Source organism: Mastigoproctus giganteus, chromosome 2, assembly GCF_048544385.1.
Source record: "Mastigoproctus giganteus isolate SK-2022 chromosome 2, ASM4854438v1, whole genome shotgun sequence".
In the NCBI taxonomy this organism is placed as follows: domain Eukaryota; kingdom Metazoa; phylum Arthropoda; class Arachnida; order Uropygi; family Thelyphonidae; genus Mastigoproctus; species Mastigoproctus giganteus.
Window position 1 is genome coordinate 158,694,767 of NC_143576.1, and position 19,688 is coordinate 158,714,454.

General features: G+C 40.6%; 1 protein-coding gene across 1 annotated transcript; it reads left to right on the plus strand.

Moving 5' to 3' along the window:
• The first annotated feature begins 18,159 nt into the window (after positions 1-18,159).
• Positions 18,160-19,275, plus strand: LOC150089694 (uncharacterized). The gene has a single exon (XM_090368739.1). It carries the CDS (start codon positions 18,495-18,497, stop codon positions 18,942-18,944), a length of 450 nt encoding a protein of 149 aa, XP_090224865.1. The 5' UTR covers positions 18,160-18,494; the 3' UTR covers positions 18,945-19,275.
• Positions 19,276-19,688: the final 413 nt, after the last annotated feature.

Sequence of the window (19,688 nt, forward strand, 5' to 3'; positions counted from 1 at the left end):
TTTCAGATCTACTAACGAATATTTTGGACAGTTGGTAAGCATAATAGTGCATGTGATATGCGAGTGGTTTTGCTGCAAACCAGCATACACACGTAGCTGTTTATATGTTGTCACAGAACTGTGGTGGAAATCCTGGTCCAATCATGGAAGCAGTCTCACGTCAACAGGCCCGTCATAGCCGACTGGTCAAGCACAAGGGTAAGTAATACACGTGCTTAAGTGATCATGGTTCAAGCTCGCGTGACTGCTAAATACAGCGATGTTCGTGTATTCTCCTGAGACACTTGCAGAGATATTGTACATGTCCAAGGCTCTTGCTAACAAGGTGTTTGAAATGGATCCTTTTCAAATTTAAAAGAAGAATACTCTTATGGGTCTCAGCAAGGAAACCTACAGAGACGAACGTCGAAACAAACCAACCATAACGAATTACTTTTAAGAACGTGACAACTGCACTCTCTTCCTCTGCAGTTTATTATTATCATCTCTCTATACATTAAAAAAGTTTTCCTCCTAGTGATATTTATTCAAGCCAATGGGAGAAGAGACCGAGGCAATTACGTCATTACAAATGCAATTAATTATTGACAACTGCCTCCATAATGTTCACCAACCTCGTGCACGGGCGTCACTGTCTAATATATTAAGAGTAGGAGACCGGCAGAATTACTTAACAAGTACAGGTCACTGTTGAACAAAAGCCGAAAATTAGGGTTGAATTTGAAAGTGTCTGCAATTCTGCCCAGACACGATAGGAGGGAGTATATGATGAGAGCCTTGTCGATCAATTCGGCCCTGGAAAGATTGTGCAAGGCTCAAAGGGTAGAATTTTTTTCAGCCTGGACTGTACTTGTTAACAGGAGAGATTGCTTCTACAGGGATGGGATACACTTAAATAGAAAGGGTGCAAGAATATTTGCTGATGCTATCGAGGCAGTGTTAGGTGTGTCGGAAAACTGCTAGCTTGGGGGGAGACAAAGACCAATAGATTGACAGTAGCCACTGGCAGAGGTGAAAGAGATTCTTGCACTGCTTCTATTAGAATGAGCAGAAGCCTGAAAAACAAGATGCATGGTATTTCAGAGACTGCTGGGAGCCATTGCGGTACAAGTAAACACATGGGTTGTGTTAGGGTAGCTAAGAATAGAAACAGGTGCAGGTATACTTGCGTGTACACCAATGCTAGGAGTTTAGTAAATAAATTTGATGAATTTGAGGTATTGCTCAAAACATCAAAGGCAGATATTGTTGGGATATCAGAGACGTGGTGTCACACAGATATAAGGGATGCGGAACTGCAATTTGGGGAGTACAACGTCTACAGAAAGGATAGACAGGATAGGAAGGGGGGACGTGTTATGCTATTAGTTAAGAAACACATAAAAACCAAGGAAGTGAAGCCAGTCGACATCACTGGACAGTGCAGTGTGGAGTCAGTTTGGTGTGACATAAACATTGGGAGATCAAAATTGAGAGTAGGAGTGTGCTATAGGCCTAATGACTCTGATGAGTATAATAAGGAACTGTACAGGGAAATAGAGTGGGCCAGTAAATCAGAGTGTCTTATAATGGGAGATTTTAATTTCCCAGATATTGACTGGAATTTGGGGGCTGGATACTCACACACTAGCAGGGCTTTTGTGGATTTATTGGATGATTGTTTTCTACATCAGCATGTTCGGGAGGCAACTAGAGGGAGTAATACTCTTGATTTGATTATCAGCAGTGATTCTTCATGCATTAAGAATCTGCAGATAAATGAACCACTAGGTGGCAGTGATCACAGTGTGCTGAAGTGGGATTTACTCAAAGAGGTAACTACCATTAGGGGTAAAGGGAAGGGTTATTGCTTCCGTAAAGGCGACTACGATGGACTAAGACAGTATTTAAATTCTATACAGTGGGACCAACTGATGATGTTACCAACAGCAAATTCAAAATGGGAAGCATTCAAAGAACTTATCTTGGAAGCTATTAGGCTTTACATACCAACTAAGAAATATTGTTCAAGGTTTAGGCCAAAATGGATGTCAGATGAACTAATTAGACACATGGCAGAGAAGAAAAATGCATGGGATACATACAAATTAACACATGACACAGAAGCCTATGATAGATACAAGTTGATATGCAACCAAGTTACAAAGGAGGTTAGGCAGGCGAAGGCAGATTACGAGAAATCCTTGGCAAGGGATGCAAAGAAAAACAGCAAAGAGTTCTTTACTTATGTAAACTCTAGAAGGAAGGGGATGAATCAGATTGGTCCACTTGATATTGATGGGTCAATTGTTGATGATCCTGCTCAGGTAGCTAACAAACTAAATGAATATTTTGCATCGACATTCACACATGAGGAGTTATTCAGCGAGGGGAATGCCAGAGGTGTATTCAACTCTAGCAGTAAGCTACAGAATCTTGAAATAACTGGGAGTAAAGTGGAGGAGAAACTGTTGAAGATAAACACAAGAAAGGCACCCGGGGTGGATGGGATCTATCCAGTTATATTAAAAGAGGCAGCAAAGGAAGTAAGCAAACCCTTAGCCATAATTATGAGAGCTTCCTTGGACTCAGGGGAGGTACCCATAGACTGGAAATGTGCAAATGTGACCCCAATTCACAAAGGAGGATCAAAGGCTGACACAAGTAATTATAGACCTGTGAGCTTAACTTCTGTTCCAGGAAAATTAATGGAGGCACTGGTTAAAGAAGCACTGCAGGATCATTTAGACAAGACTTCAGTTATAGCTCAGACACAGCATGGTTTTGTTAAGGGGAAGTCTTGCCTGACCAACTTGATTGGATACTATGATGCAGTCACAAAAGAACTGGATGCAGGGAATAACTTTGATATTATATACTTGGATCTTAGAAAGGCTTTTGATACTGTTGCACATGGAAGACTGCTACACAAATTGGAGCAGTCTGACATTGGAGGCAAATTGCTGCTATGGATAAAGGGGTGGTTGAGGGGGAGAAGACAGAGAGTGGTAATCAATGGACACTGCTCATCGTGGACTGATGTTATTAGTGGAGTCCCTCAGGGCTCAGTGTTGGGTCCATTATTGTTTTCTGTATTTATAAATGATATTGATGATGGTATATCGGGATTAATGTCCAAGTTTGCAGACGATACAAAGGTTGGCAGGGTTGTCAAGGACACTACTGACACTATGCTGCTGCAACAGGATCTGGAAAGGTTGAGCAGATGGGCTGAGAGGTGGCAAATGAAGTTTAACATTGATAAATGTAAAGTACTACACATGGGAAACAGCAACCCCAGAGCAACGTATCAACTCTGTGGTACTACACTGACAGTGGTAGAGAATGAAAGGGACTTGGTGGTGGTTGTGCAGGCAGATATGAAGTTCTCTGAGCAGTGCAGACGGGCTGCAAGAGTAGCTCATGGAGTATTGTCAATGATATACAGGAATTTTTCCAGCAGGGATAAGGATGTGATTATTCCATTGTATAAGGCGATGGTCAGGCCACACCTAGAGTACTGTATACAGGTCTGGAGGCCTCATTTCAAGAAGGATGTAGAGCTGCTGGAACGAGTACAGAGAAGGGCAACAAGATTAGTGAATGGAACAAAGGGGTGCTCTTACGAAGAAAGGCTTAAGTTTTGCAAATTACAGTGTCTGGAGACTAGGCACCAGCGAGGTGATCTGATAGAGGTGTATAAAGCCTTGAATGGTTTAAGCATGCTCAATGCTGATGGGATTCTTCCTCTAGCTCAGAAAAATCACCTGAGAGGGCATAAATTCAAATTGAGGAAAGACAGATGTAGGATAGACGTGCGGAAATTTGCCTTTAGCCAGCGGGTGGTTGGTTGGTGGAACAGACTTCCATCCCTTGTGGTGGAGGTTGATAGCCTAAATAAGTTTAAGGCTCAGCTGGACAGGTATTTTGAACGAACAGAGGGGTGAAGTGGTTTTTTTTTTTTTTTTTGGCTGATGCTGCATAAGCTTGCTTTCTTGCATCAAATGCCTCTACTAATGCTAATGCTAATGCTAATGCTAATATTTTATGTTCCATTGTAGCCTTTTTTTTTGTATATTAATGAATATTGCATACTTGTAAATATGTAGTATTTTTTAAATATTTTAAATATTTGTATAGTTTGTAAATATTTCAGTTAAATATTTTAGTCCTACTCTTTGGAATTCAACAATATTCCTCATGTATTATGAAACCCGAAGCAAAAGGTCTTTTTCTAAGTAACCTATGTAAACGCCTGGAAATAATTACACAGTGATATTTATTTGACCTTGAAAATGCCGCGCATTACAAATGAACAGGTAAATAATTACATAGGTCATTTTCTGATTAGATATTGATCATAGTGACATAGTGTTTTTTGTCTGGCGGCACTGGGGGTTTCCCACAACTTCGCGTTTTTACTCTGTGTAGAATACAATACTGTGCATAAGGCCAAGGTCTGTGTTTTGTGAAGTACAGTATTAGCATGTTCCTCTGGCCACTTAGCCTGGGGCACCTGTAGAGAGCCACTAACGCCCCCAGTTTCTATCACTGCCCCCGGGGAGACGGGCCAGGACACATTAGGAGAGAAGAAAGCTCTGGCGGGGTAAACCCAGGGGTAGCCTAGGCATCCAAGGAGAACCCCCCCCCCAAAAAAAAAACTTGAATATGAACTTATTTACAAAATTTGAAAATAAAAAAACGTAGAGCATGTGGTTAATAAATTAATTATTAAGTAGCTGTTAATTAACTGCTAAGTAATTATTAAGAAGTAAATATTATTAAATTAATTATTAAATTAGTGTTTTTGTTATATTTGTACCTGCCGGTACACATTACCGAAGATTTCTGTCCTATACATTTTATCTGTGCATAGTTTCTCTGGATTGATGTTTAAATTATTAAAATACTTCACAGTATTTGCTGGGAAGAATCTCTCTCCAGAGAGTCTAACTGAGTCAATTCGCGCTTGAGACTTGGTTCTTCTTCCTTTGATTTGCATCATCCGAGGGCGAGTGACCACATTTACAACTTTAGGCGCATCTATAGTCCCTCCGTTAGTAGCTTTGCCAGAGTTAATATTCTTCTAGTAATGATGATGTACTTCCAGGAGGTGATGTCAAGATTGTCATACAAGACCTCTCTTGAAATGGTAAACGGTTTCCCGGCGATCTTATTTAGCCATCTCAGGAGCCAGTACTCTACTCCTAAGAAGGCCTTGATGTTGTTCTCGGGGGCCGATGACCAGATAGTTGATGCGTACAACGGAATTGGTGTATCGCATTTAAGGATGTATTGAATCATAAGGTGAGGGCTTCGGAGACCACTGGACTCTTGTCTAGTGCTGCAGGGTGCTGCGTATGTCTTCTTTATAATGTATTCGAAGTGAGGTATGAAGGTTAATCCTTCATCCCACTTAAGGCGGGAGTAAACATGTGCGGGGGCTTTTTGAACTTTGGTGTTGTTCACAAGGATCGTAATTTCCGTTTTCTTCTTTTTGTTGGTGAAGGTCATTTGGGCGGGTCTGGCCCAAAATCCCAATATAAATTATTATAATTTATTATGGTCTTCTTATTATAATAATATTATTATTATAAGAAGAAGAAAATAAGATTTCTTGTTAACGATTTTGCAATGGGAGAGGAAAGAATTCTTCTATTTACAACAAAAGTTTCACTGCTGCTATTCAACACCTGTAATGTGCTCAATATTGGATTATGGACGGTACATTTAAAACCGTGCCCACAATTTTTTTTTATCGATTATATACAATACATGCAACCGTCGGTAACAAAAAGTATCGAATTCTTCTCTTAGTTTGTGTTGATGACGAATAAGAGAGAAGAAAATTATAAACGTTTGTTTCAAGATATGATTGACTTTGCCGAAGAAAATGAAATTGAATTGAGACCACAGGCCGTATTAACTGACCTGGAATTAGCTATAATGAATGCCTCCAAAGGTGAGTTCCCTAACGTGTCTAATAAGGTCTGTTTTTTACACATGGGACAATGCTTTTGGAGAAAAATTCAAGCAAGTGGACTGACATCTCAGTACGGCACCGATAAAGAATTTAATTTGCTGCTTCGACATTTGTGTGCCTTAGCATTTATTCCTTCTGGCGAGACACCACACGCATTTAATGTTCTGAAGCCACATTTACCGAGAGAAGCTAGTGATGTGGTATGGAAGAATTAGACGGTATATGCGTAATGAGACGGTAATTCTCGCTCCACCGTTATTTCCATCAACATTATGGTCCGTATACGATTCCATTCAATTTGGAATTCCACGCACCCGAAACAGTGTTGAGGCTTGGCATAGAAGATGGGAGTGTATAGTTGGACGAGCACATATTGGCGTATATAGGAACATCTAGGAATTAGAACAGCAACAGGTCGATAATCAGGCTGAATTGCATACTTCGTGGTGAATCCTATCCAAAACGCAAGAAGGCGACAGTCGAGAGAGAAACGAGAATAATGAGGGTTGTGAACGATCGTGAAAATAGATCTGTGATGGACCTTCGCGCTATTGCGCACAATGTGTCTTTATAAATATTATTTTATTTTATGCATATATATATATATATATATACTGTGCTGTCACTTTATTAGGTATACCCCTGCTGTGCACACAAATGGTTTTTCCCACAATGTTGCAAGTCACATGACCACAGTTGTGGATATAAATGCAGCAGAACAACCTTTATAGTATCAGTTAAGCGCACAAACGGTAGCAGGAATGGGGAAAAAGGAGTGACCTAACGGACTTTGAACGTAGCATGGTAGTAGGTGCAAGACGTGCTGGACAAAGCATCTCTGAAACGGCAGTTCTCCTGAACTTTTCACGTACCACAGTTTCAAGGGTGTATCGAGAATGGTGCAACAAACAGAAAACATCCTTTCAACGGCACTCCTGTTGAAGAAAATTGCTTGTTGATGAGAGAGGTCGAGGAGGATAGCTAGAATTGTGCAAGCAAACAGACGGGCCACAGTGGCAATGGCGCACATCACGTCAGAATACAACCTTGGTGCGTAGAACAAAACATCGCAACGGACCACTAGTCGCACTTTGTCGCGAATGGGCTACAACCGCCGACGGCCATATCGCGTACCTTTGTTATCAATGAAGAACAAGAGAGCACGTCTCCTGTGGGCACAGCAACACCAGCACTGGACTATCGAGGATTGGAAAACAGTTGGTTGGTCTGGCTAGTCGAAGTTACTGGTGCATCATGTTGATGGAAGGCTCAAAATTTGGAGAAAACAACATGAATCCATGGACCCGTCATGTCTGAAGACTACTGTGCAAGGTGGTTGGGGCAGTGTTATGGTGTGGGGAATGTTTTCTTGGCACATGTTGGGTCCGTTGATACCCATAGATTCACGTCTGAATGCCACATCCTACCTAAAATCGTTGCTGACCAAGTACATCCGTTCATGTTGACAGTTTATCCTCAATCAGATGGTTACTTCCAGCAGGTGCACAAAGCCCGAATCACTATGGAATGGTTCCAGCAACATGACAATGACTTTTCTTTGCTGCAGTGGCCCGCTCAGTCCGCGGATCTCAATCCTATTGAACATCGTTGGGATGAGCTGGAAAGTGCTATTCGCTGTAGGCCTAAACCTCCGTCGAATCTCAAGAAACTGCATGACACATTCACGTCTGCATGGTGCTCCATTCCTGCACAACGTTTTCAACATCTTTTTCAATCCATGTCTAGCTGAATTCAGGCTGTTTTGAAGGCTAAAGGAGGCTCAACACGCTACTAGGTAGGTGTACCTAATAAAGTGGCAGCACAGTGTATATATACAAGGTGTCCAGAAAAAATGCGCGCGCACATACACACACTTTATCAGCCCATAACTCAGTAACCTTTTTTCTTTTTCAATTGCAAGTTGGTGGTAATAACGGAGAAGACCAGACTTACATTTGAACATGTTGTTCAAATGTAATTTGTGTTCAAATTTTGTGTTGATGAAGTGGTATTTGAAGTCGGAAAATATCAACGAAGTCCAGAAACAGATTAGGAGTGAATACCACACTGAATCACCAAAGCGTCTCACAATTTCGCGTATTCGTGATAAGTTTGAAGCGGATGGCACTGTACAAAATGTATACAGGCAACGATCAGGAAGACTCGCACATCCACGAGCCCGACGAGAGCACAAGAGGTGCTGGAACATTTCCGACAACACCAAGGAAATCTGTCCGACAAGCTGCTCGTGAAACGGCAATCGCCAAATCCAGTGTGCATAACATTTTAAAGTGTGCAAAATGGAAAAGCTACATTCCTGAGATTTTTGAGGATAACGATTACTTTTATTTTCAACACGATGGAGCATCTCCCCATTTTCATCGCGATGTTAGGGCTTATCTGAATAAAAATTTCCCAACCAGATGGATTGGACGAAGAGGCAGTGTTGAGAAATGCGTTTATTTTTAAATAGAATCAGTATGTCAGGGTTTTGGTTGTCGGGATTTTCGGCTGACGGGATTTTGGGCTGCACCACATTTGAGCAGTTTTCTTTTCATTAAATTTCAGGCCAATGCAGCGTAGGTATTCTTCTAGCTTCCTATTTGTCTTGTTTGCTTCTTCGGATAGATGAAGCGCAGTTTCTTGCTCTTCAGAGATTATAAAAATTTTCAAATCATTTGCATGTGTAATGAATTGTTGGCAGTTTTGAGCTAAAAATAGGCTAGTGCTATTGCGAAGAAGGCGACGGAAAATACGTCCCCTTGGGGTACTCCTCTGGAGATACGGTAAGTCGCTGTTTGTTTCCCGTTAATTGCGATAATATGTCTTTCTTGAAGAGTGCTAGTCAGAACACCTAAGGTGCTTCCTGAAATGAGGAAATACTCCTTCAGGATTACTGTCATAGCTGGGATAGAGATATTGTCGAAGGCTGCTGCTACATCCAGGAAAACGATGTCCAACTGTTGTTTATTATTTAATGCTCGCTGTATCCGTAGTAGAGTCTACATTAAATTTGCGATAGTCGACCATCGGGGAAGTACAGAATGCAAGTATTCTGGCCTGTCCCCAAATTTCTGCTGCAGGCCTGAAATCTTTACTGGTTTTAGGATTATTATTTTGGAACTGATTTTACATAATATCTCTTCCATGCTTTCGGGATAACTCTTTTATGAGTCATCTTCCTGGATATATCTTCAGGAGAATCCCAAATTTCTTGGATTCATCCTCCTTTACCTTTTTGCGTTCAGTTAAAATGTTTTTTTTTTTTATATTTTATTCGCATAAAACATATAGCATTTAACCTCTTATATGTTTATTACATATATTACATGGTTAATTTTTATGGATCATTAACATTCGCCTTGATTTCATAAGAAAGATCCATCCAAACTTCTTTTTTCTTTAAAGCTTTGGTCTTAATATAAGCAGGGATTTCCACGAACATAAACGGTTTACTAAAATTCATTATTTTGTCAGAATTCGTTTATTGTTATTGTCGAAAATGTTATGTACAGAGCTTTCTGACGTATTTGATTGGTTGGTTTTAGGGTTTTAGGCGCATCAGCAACTTAGGCCATATTGCGCCGTATATAATGTCTGTAAATTGCACCTTCTGTTGTAGATTTTCTGTTTACTGGACAAAAAACCAGATTTTCCGGGAGAGAAAACCACGTTACTCTTGCATGAAAACTACTAACTCAGCCACGTTCTGAAAAAGGCCCATAAAAATTCTTCCCGTCATCGATGGGACTCGAACTTTGGTCTTTTCCACCCGATAGGGAGAGTATGGTAATCCTCTCCCTATCGGGTCCCTTAATTTGTCATTATCCTTGTGAAATATAACTCATTTTCTAAACTTAGTCTTAATGTTATAGCGCAACTTTTATGCAAAAGTGAAGAATAATATTTCTCTACGATGGGTTGACCTTTCATAGATAACGGAAAATCCTTTTAGATTTGCACAATCTTAAAAGAAAATTAAAAATTGATTACTGGAGAATTCGCGATATTCTCCCGTAGCCGGAGATGAAGGAACCACACAAATCGAGATTCTCTAAATTGGAAATATTAAATAATTTTAAAATAATTAAAATTAGTTATAATAAAATCTGTCAGAACAGAACGTAACAGAAGAGAGATAAAATTAACTCATTTAAAAGAACAAGTGACTTCCCAAATGTAATCGTAAATTAATATAATCAAAACAGCGTAACATTATATGAAGGAAGATTTCCATCTCACTAAAAGCACATCATTTTGGTTCCCAATGATTTCAGCTTATACTAAGATAGATAACTCAGTGGAACCAGTTCTTGGAATTTTGTCCTTGCACAGCTTCTCAACGTCTATGGATAACCTATTAAATATTTACTGGACAAAAAACCAGATTTTCCGGGAGAGAAAACCACGTTACTCTTGCATGAAAACTACTAACTCAGCCACGTTCTGAAAAAGGCCCATAAAAATTCTTCCCGTCATCGATGGGACTCGAACTTTGGTCTTTTCCACCCGATAGGGAGTTAAGTGGAAAACAGATTGTCCAGGAAGGACATGCTACGCAGCTTAGATCTACAGTATATGGGGATGCGTTGGTCTGGCATTTGCTGGATGAAAAGCCCCGGTTTCCGTGGGGGGAGGAACTTTCTGTCAATAGCTAAGACCGATTAACTCAGCGCGGTGAAAAAAAAAAGCTCATAAAAGTTACTCGCGTCATAGAACGGGATTCGAACCAAGGCATTTTCCACCCGGTGAAGGAGGATTGTGACTATAACCATTATGTTACCAGCGCAAACAAATTTAGAGGGTAAAAGAAAAAATAAAATGAAAATAGAACTAAATAGAATCAAACGTTGCGCTTGTTTTCTCTCTTTTAAATTTTAGATATAGGTTAGCGTAGACTAAATCATTTTCATGGAAATTGTCCACGAAAAACAGCAACAAAAGGAGACGAAAGGATTATACATACAGTATATATACACTCAGTAATCACAAAATTATGACCACCCCATCTGTAATGGGCTTTGTCGCATAGCTCTCAATATAAAAAGCCGAACAGCTTCGTACGCTACAGCAGTGGTAATTTTCATCTGGTCGTGCAAGTCAAAGTGATAAAGTAGCAGTTATGGGACGTAGTAAAGATATCACGCAGCTTCAAAAGGGCGTGATTTTGGGAGCTCGTGCGTCGGGTACTTCCATACGAAGTTAAGATATACAAAGAATGGCGTCGAATGGGTCAAACCACCTCCTGCCGACAGAACTGTAAAGGAATACGCAAGATTGATGTTCATGGTGAGCGAAGGGTGCCGCGCGTTGTACGGGCTCAATGGCAGGACACTGTGGTGTGACAGTTTATGTCGCAATATATTGTGGGAAATGAAAGAACAATATTACAAATGACGATCCGCAGCACACACAGACGTAAAGCGTGTTTGGTGTCAAGCGACACCAGGGGTTTCCTCCATCTCCGCGTTGCTTGCATTGTGGTGGGTGTTCCAGTTTGCTGGAAATGTATGGAAATGTACAATATCCATACAATTTTGAAAGTGTATGGATATTGTACATGTGTAGTGTTATGTATCGTTGTTCATCTGGTCATTTAGCCGCTGGACCCCTGCTGAGGCCCAACGTTGCCCCATTTTCGCCTGTGGAGGCAGACAAGGAAACCCAGTGGTTTTGGTTTTACTTTGGCAGGTCCTGCCATCTAATTTCCTGAGATTTCAGTGTCCTAGTCACTGAAATCTCAGGAAAAAAAATATCATTTAATTAGTTTTATTTCAATTGCAAGGGTGATGTCGCTTGAATAGGTAAGACTTAGAATATGGGCGAAAGTTAATTTAAATTTGCTATTTCGTATTTAAATTTAGGTGTGAGGGGCATTCGCTTGCATTAAGACTGAAGATTGGGCGTGAAAGGCAGAGGAATGAGGTCGATAGGGAAGAGGGCCTCAAGTGGATGTCAGTGGGGCATACCCATGCCCCACCAGGAGAAAGAGTGGAGATGGCGAGGAGGGGAGGAGACAGAGAATCCGTGGAGAAAAAGCAGGTCGGGCAAGACGCTAGTCCGGATTGCTAATCGGCGAGAAGGCAGTATATGCTGCAGTCGCATTCACGAATGTTCTTCAGTTGAGGTAAGATCACATCAGTTTGTTATGTCAGGTTGTCACGTTGAGTTGTCTTGTAGGGTTGTCACTTCAAGTTGTCTTGGGGTTGTCAGGTCAGACTGTTCGGTTCGGTCATGGTTGGGGTCAGATCCCTTTTCTTTTGAAAATGTCAGGTGTGTTCCAGGTGTGTCCGTTTTCTCGGCCATTCATGGAACATGTGTCCGTCCAGTTGTCCTTTGTTGATAGTTAAAGTATGAGTGGTCTAATCCTAACGGTCAGACACCTCACTATATGTGATAATTTCCAGGCAGGTATTCATTTGGTGCGTGTAGATTTGGAGTTTGCACTCCAAGAGATCTGTGTTTATTCCGGTCACTTTGGGTTTGCAGGTGGTGGAAGAGTTTGGCGCCTGGAAAAAAGGCTCTGTGCGAATTTGGAAGGATTTATAAGTTGTTCCGTCCTCCAATAGGCGGCACTCCTGATTTTTGGGGATAAAACGCACTTGTGTGATCAGGTGGCCACGGAGATCCTCATATAGCTCACATTCGTGCATCAAATGGTTCCAAGACTCCAGGGATCCACAGTGCAGATGGGATTATCTGTAATTCCTAGCTGGGTTAACTTACTGCGGATCGCTCCATGTCCTGTGAGGAGTACGTGGTATATAGTCAAGGGCAGAACCATGATGGATATTGTGGATAGATTTGTTGTATGTCCGAAAGGAAGTTTCGTGTAATGTCCCCTTTATTAGAATTCGTCCAGCGTTGTTGCCAGATAGTCTGTAAGTAGGTTTGAAGTCTCTTTATCTCGAGTTATTGATTATTTGCCGGGTTTGTGATGTGTCCCAAGTATGTTGTGGAATTTTCACGCCTGAGTTACACTGAGACGTCTGGGTTCCAGCAAACGACCCAAGAGACACACTCTCCTCACCGCTGATCATCGTCGATGGCGAATGCTGTGGCGTCAGCAACACGCTGGTTGGACACTGGAGGACCGGAAACGTGTGTTCTAGCCTGATGAGCCAAATACTTGGCGCAACATTGCCAACGGACGCCTTCCTATGTAGCGCAAGCAACACGTTGTTGTTGTTGTTGTAGAATTTAGGAGCATTAGCGACTAAACCCATACTGCCCCGTATATATTGTCTGTAAATTTCGTATGTTCTGTGGTCGATTTTCTGTTTTATAGACGAAAAATCCTATTTTCCCGTAGAATAAACCACGCTACCTCGCCTGAGACCGATTAACCCAGCAACGTTGTGAAAAGGCCTATAAAAATTCCTCGCGTTTAACCTTTTCGCTATGCACAGTGGAAGATTGATTAGTTTGAACTGTAGGGCGGCGATTCTCACTGAGCTTCCTTTAAGCAGCATGAAGAGATGACATTTATAAGGAGACGATCAACTTATACTGAGTGAGCAGTTTATTAGATACACCTGCATCATCCAAGAAATCCACCACTCTCTTTCAGAGACAGTGTCACGTGTCTGTACCAGGTTATATAAAGCAGGCATAGTGTGCATAGTGTTAGGGTCGGGCGCCACCTGTGGTTTCCCACATCTGCGCCATATGTACACTGTGAAGAAATACAGAACACTGTAAATGCCAGAAAAAGTGTAGTGTGTTGAATGTGTAGTTTTGTGTTGGGTTCTGTTGTGTGTCCTGGCATTTGGCCGCAGGGCCCCTGGTGGAACCCCACGTTGTCCGCACACACCACTAGGAGGTAGCCAGGCTGCCCATTATTCTCTGGCAGGTCTCCGTCAGGGTTGCCTGAGCTTCCTGAGCGGAGACCAATTAAAAAAATAATAATAATAATAAATAAAAAATAATAATAAAAAATAATAATAAAAAATAAAAAATAAAATAATAAAAAAATAATAATAAAAAAATAATAAATAATAAAATAAATAAATAAAATTTTAAAAAAATAAATAAAATAAAATAATGAATAAATAAAAAAATAAATAAAATAAAATAATAAATAAATAAAAAAATATAAATAAATAAAATTAAAAAAAAATAATAATAAAAAAAACCCGATAATAATAAAATAAAATAAAATAAATAAAAAATAAAATAAGTAAATAAATAATAAAAATAAATAAAAAATAAGGTAGAGTGCGGCAATACAGGGTGTACGGAAGAAGATGGGGGATGAAAGTAAGAGTAAGGGGATGTAGGTAAGGGCATCCCGTAAATTGACAGTGGAGCATATGCCCCACCAGGAGAAAAGGGGGAGGGGTTAACTCCAGAAGGGTAGAAAAACCACTCAGCGAGAGTGCTGAGTGTGACTTATATTTTGCGGTGGAGTGGTCAAGACCACTGGAGCCTACCAAACCATATGGAAAGTTAGCAGGTAATCCTACTTTGGATGTTCCAGAGTTAGCAAGTCGATGCTGGTAAAACAGTCAAGTACAGATTTTTTATTTCAAGCTTGAGTAAGTCCTTTACAGGTTTTTATCCCTGGCTTGAGTTGGTTGTAGAGTCCTGCGCCTAGAAAAGAGGTTCTGTGCGTACTCAGTTAATGATTTATAATATTGTTATAAAGCAGGCAGTCAGATACAAGGGATAGTGTGTATGTAATTAAACTCGAGAATGGACCAACAACCACAACATGTCTGGTCAACAGCAATCCTCTGGCCAATGTCAGAGGACTGCTGACGTGAGAGGCACGTAGACGTGCCACAATCGGTCAAATGATGGTGCAACAGTACAAAGGGTATATCTGATGGAACGCACAGTGCGTCAGACACTGTTAAGAATGGGGCATGATCTCACGAGTACAGTACCACTATTGAAAGCCAAAACAAGCGGCTACTACGAATGCATAAACCGACGCTGGACATCTGAATAGCGGGGAAAAAAGTTGCCTGATCAACGAATACCGATTCCAATTGTTTCGTGCTGCCGGCAGGACCGAGGTACGTAGAGAGCAGACTCAACGGCAGGTATCACCACTGCAGGCTGCTGGTGGAAGTGTGATGGTTTGGAGAGTATTTTCATGGCACACTTATGCTCTCAATTGCTTTGTTGATAACAGTGAATGCCATTGCCTACCTGAATACTATTGCCGATCACTTGAATTCCTTCATGCTTATAATTTATCCACCTGGCAACGAATACTTCCAGCAGGTTAAAACGTCACGTCAAAAGGATCGCTCGAAAATAGTTCTATGAACGCGAGTGACTTTATGAAATATTATTGGCCTGCACAGCCCGCAGATCCCAACCCTACCGAGCATCTTTAGGATGAGACTGAATGAGCTGTTCTTGGCAAGGATCCGCTGCGTCCAATCTTAGGGAAGCGATAAAATCTGCATTGACTGGCATCTCTGTGCAACGCTTTATGTGCTTAGAACTTTTGAGTGATATTTCTGGAGTTTTCCACACACGTTTATACCTACACCTGTATCTTGAGGATTCCCATGAGAGAATGTATCGTTTGCCAACTAGTATTGTAACTAAATGCTGTCTGATACATATACAATGGCCGCTCAGATTGCCTATAAACAAAATTGAATATTTTTCTATTTTTCATTTTTTTAATTACTTTGATTATGCAAAATTTACTTGATCAAATGACGATAACAATTCGTAATACGCGTTCACGTTTTAATGTCACGAGAAGCTTATGTTTCCCCGCAGTGCATCATTGCTAGGTTTTGGGAAAGATGAGAGAAACAATGAGGCAAAAAATCACTAATGAAATTCGTTTTTTTATGAATGCTAAATTTAATTTAGATGCCCTTAACGTAATTGGTTTATAAGTAAACTGACATTTCGAAACACTTTAATTAAAACAGTTTCGCGTGGGAGACATTTCTTTTGTTTTAAGAATTCTCGTCTTTATTAAGTCGCTACTCTTGATTAAGTACACAACTACTGTATTTATAAGAATTTCTTAATCTCCTGAGGGGGAAGGAGAGGAGAGGAGAGGGAACCCCAAACTTCCGGGCAAAAGTTGAAAGCGAGTTCCGTTGCCCCGAAGAAAAAATATTAGTTCGGTAGAATAATTGAAATCTCTTTCTTAAGCCTTCTACCATACCATCGAATTTCTCAAAATAAAAATGGGCTGTAGCTGTTTAATACTCTTAGAACTCGAAAAGAATTATTAAAAGTAATTATCTGATTAAAATTGGCTTCAGAAATAAATAAATGAAAGATAGTTTTGGTCTATTTTCATTCTGTGAATATTCAGTAAAAGGAGAAAATAAATATTCCGTTATTTCATTGTCAGCGTCTATTGTTGCAAATTATTCCTAAGTGCAGCATTATTTAAGATTTCAATTGCTTTGTTGAAATTATCAATTATTGCTGTTATTCCAATTGCTTTGTTGAAATTAACAATTATTATTGTTATTTCAGTTGCTTTGTTGAAATTAACAATTATTGTTATTTTAATTGTTTTGTTGAAATTAACAATTATTGTTGTTATTCTAATTGTTTTGCTGAAATTAATAATTATTGTTAGTTATTTCAATTGTTTGGTTGAAATTAACAATTATTGTTGTTATTCTAATTGTTTTGCTGAAATTAATAATTATTGTTAGTTATTTCAATTGTTTGGTTGAAATCAACAATTTCAAATTGACTAAAACTGTTTAGAAATCATTTTCGCTGGTTTTTGATGGTAACAAACAAAAAATTGACAGCAAAAAAAATTATTTAATCCTACTCTGGAATTAATTTAAAAAGTCAGATCAACACAATTTATTAAATAATCACTCGAGGCATTTATGTAGTGACGTAAAGGACAATAAATTGATTTCTTTTAAACTCGTAGGTTATATCAAATGAAACTATAATTTAAATTATTAATTTATAAAATAAAAATGTAAAATTTATTTTAAATAAAAATTGAATTGAAACTAACTGAACCGGATTCTAACTGAAAATCTGCAATGTTTATTTATTTTGTTACGGTACTTACCAACGATAAATTAAGTCTTGAACACCCAAGACTCTTATAGCCACCTAAGAGGGTCTGTCATATTCCCAACAAAATATAGGCCCTTAATTTAAAGAACTCCTGACACCTATGGCCTCCGCATTCTCAAAGAAAAGAGATAACGACTCAAATATGAATGCAGAAAACATAACAAAGATTTATGTTTACTACATAATAAAAGCACAACAATTTGAGCGTGCCTCTGTGTGTGGGAGAGAGAGAGAGAGAGGAGAAAAACGGTAGCCTTGTGAACGAACGTGGCACATTTAATGTTAATATAATCAGCGTATATGATCAAGGATGGGAACTGACAGACGATAGATAGGAACTGTGACCAAAAGACGATAAAAACAGTGAAAGATATAAATAAAAACGTGTTGGCGAAGTAAATGTCTAATGCTGAATCTCTAATGTAAATGGTATTTTACACGTGACTGTGTGATTATCCGTGTTTAGATGATGACCGTGCGTGCAATGCGAGTAACGGAGAGGAGGGCTGGGAGCGGTGTACTCCTGGCAAATGTTACTAATGACGTCTGAGGTGGATATGCTTCACATTGAAAAGAGACAGGAATGCGAAGGTCCCCACAGTTCCGCCGAGCATCTCTCAGATATTTTAAACGCAGAAAAACCGGAAGAGGGGAGTGGCAGTCACTTCTGACACTTCGCATTCTCACGACAACCCCTTTTGCGATCGGACAAGGCAAAGATGCTGTAAATCGCACCGAGAACGTGCCCTTAGCGCCAAACGGAATTAAACGCTCTCGTTTTGTTCCCCGCCACTCATTCTCAGTCGGACATGCTGACGGTGGGTTCGTGCCGAGGCGAGTTTCGACTTGAACCGTAGGGGTGGTCGTCAAGAACGTAAGAAATGTGTCCGGCAGAAGGAAGTCAGACTGAGGAACCGACAAGTGGGCGTGGTATGGGAAAGGTCACCGGAGGCATGGCCGTGGCTCCCCTAACGACGGGCTACAAGTAAGCCTGGAATGACGGATACGATAAAAGCGATGGGTCTATGGAATCTGACCTTCGAGCAAAGAAAAGAACCTATCGCTCTTTCGAGTAAGGGCGGTAACGCACGTCAGGCTTTTTTTTTTTTTTTATGTAGTACCGAGAGTGTATAGGAAAGGCGAAGAGGAGTCACACAGATTGATAGAGAGTATCGCGCTTTTATCCACGACGCCTGCGCGAGCAACGATTCATTCCCTCAATGCTGTAGGCTAGTGAAACGACCAAACAGTCGTTATTCGACAAACGAAGCCCCCGCGGAAGCTGCAATCTCTCTCTCGCCGCATTAAAAGCCGCTGTTGTTTGACTGATGCTCTAGTAGGCTGCGAAGAGCCGCTGCGGATGGTAAATATAACTTGTCGTCTGCCGCCTCGACTACAATCGAGGTTACAGTGACGCCGTGTACAGAGGTGGGAGGCGAGCAGAAGAGGAGACCTTCCAGTGTCGGCTACGGCGTCTCTGCGAGGCGGTCCAGAGATGGTGCAACTCTTCTACTACGAAAACCACGGCCAGGGATGCAGGAAGATTCTGAACTACGAGGGGTCACCGAACAAGATCCTCCTGTACGCGGACGAGGGATGGGCTCGCAACGCTCCCAACGCTCACTGGATCCTGAAGAGGCCATGGTGGAGCCGGACGGTGTGCAAGATCACGGAGGTGAGTGGAACGCGCCGCTACACCACGCGCGGAAAGATCACGGAGGTCGGTAAGGGCACTATGTGCATCAAGGGAAGGTTCAAAGGAGCCGAGGAGCCGGATTTCAAGATGTACCTGACGACTCTCGTGTCGAACGCGGACTTCCGGTTGGGTTACAGCATGACCGGAACCCTGGAGAGGGGAAACAAGAAGACAGGGCAGCTGCACCTGACGCACTTCGCCATGATCAAGAGGAAGGACTATTTTAAGGATGACAACAACAACAAGTAGACGTCCACTCTACTCGCAACTTCTAGTCACTTACTGACAGCCGCAGTAAGCATCTTCCGAAGACATTCTGTGCTATTTATTTACAAGGACAGTGGAGATTGTTTGGACTATGAGAAGGTCTGGACTATGGTTCAGTGAGTGGTTTGTAAAAGTGTAAATATGCATTTTCTATAATGCGTTTTTTTTTTTTTTTTCGCTCAAAGATACTTCGTTTTCTTTTCTGTCCTCACTTGAGATGGTTGTGCAAGAAAGAGACGTAGATATTTAATAGGAAACCAGTCTTTGAATGTGGTCGATTGCTGTTTATATTTGACTTTTCGTTTGTCATTTTTGCTGCGTTAAAATTTTTCGTCGATTGCTGTAAAATTCGCGAATATTTTCTTTTGGCTTTGCTCAGTGTTACGTCAGTTTTGGTGTTTAAAAAAGAGCATGTCTTCGAATTTGTCAATGAGGACTCGTAGTTAATGTCTTTAAAACAGAAGCAGTTCGAAATTTGATTGTTTAGTATGCAATTAAAAAAAAAAAACAATAGAATTCTAGAACTCGGAACGCCTGTTCCGAAGACCACAGTCCAATCTAGTCAATTTGATATTCAGCTCGAGGTCAGTGGTCGCGTGATTCCAACAATGGAAGTCTCTATTAGCCATTCCTCATTGTTAAGGTACAATTGAAAAAAAAATTCACATTATCTATAGATAAAACTGTTAGAGTGGAATTTCCATACCAAATCCTCTTTAGATAATG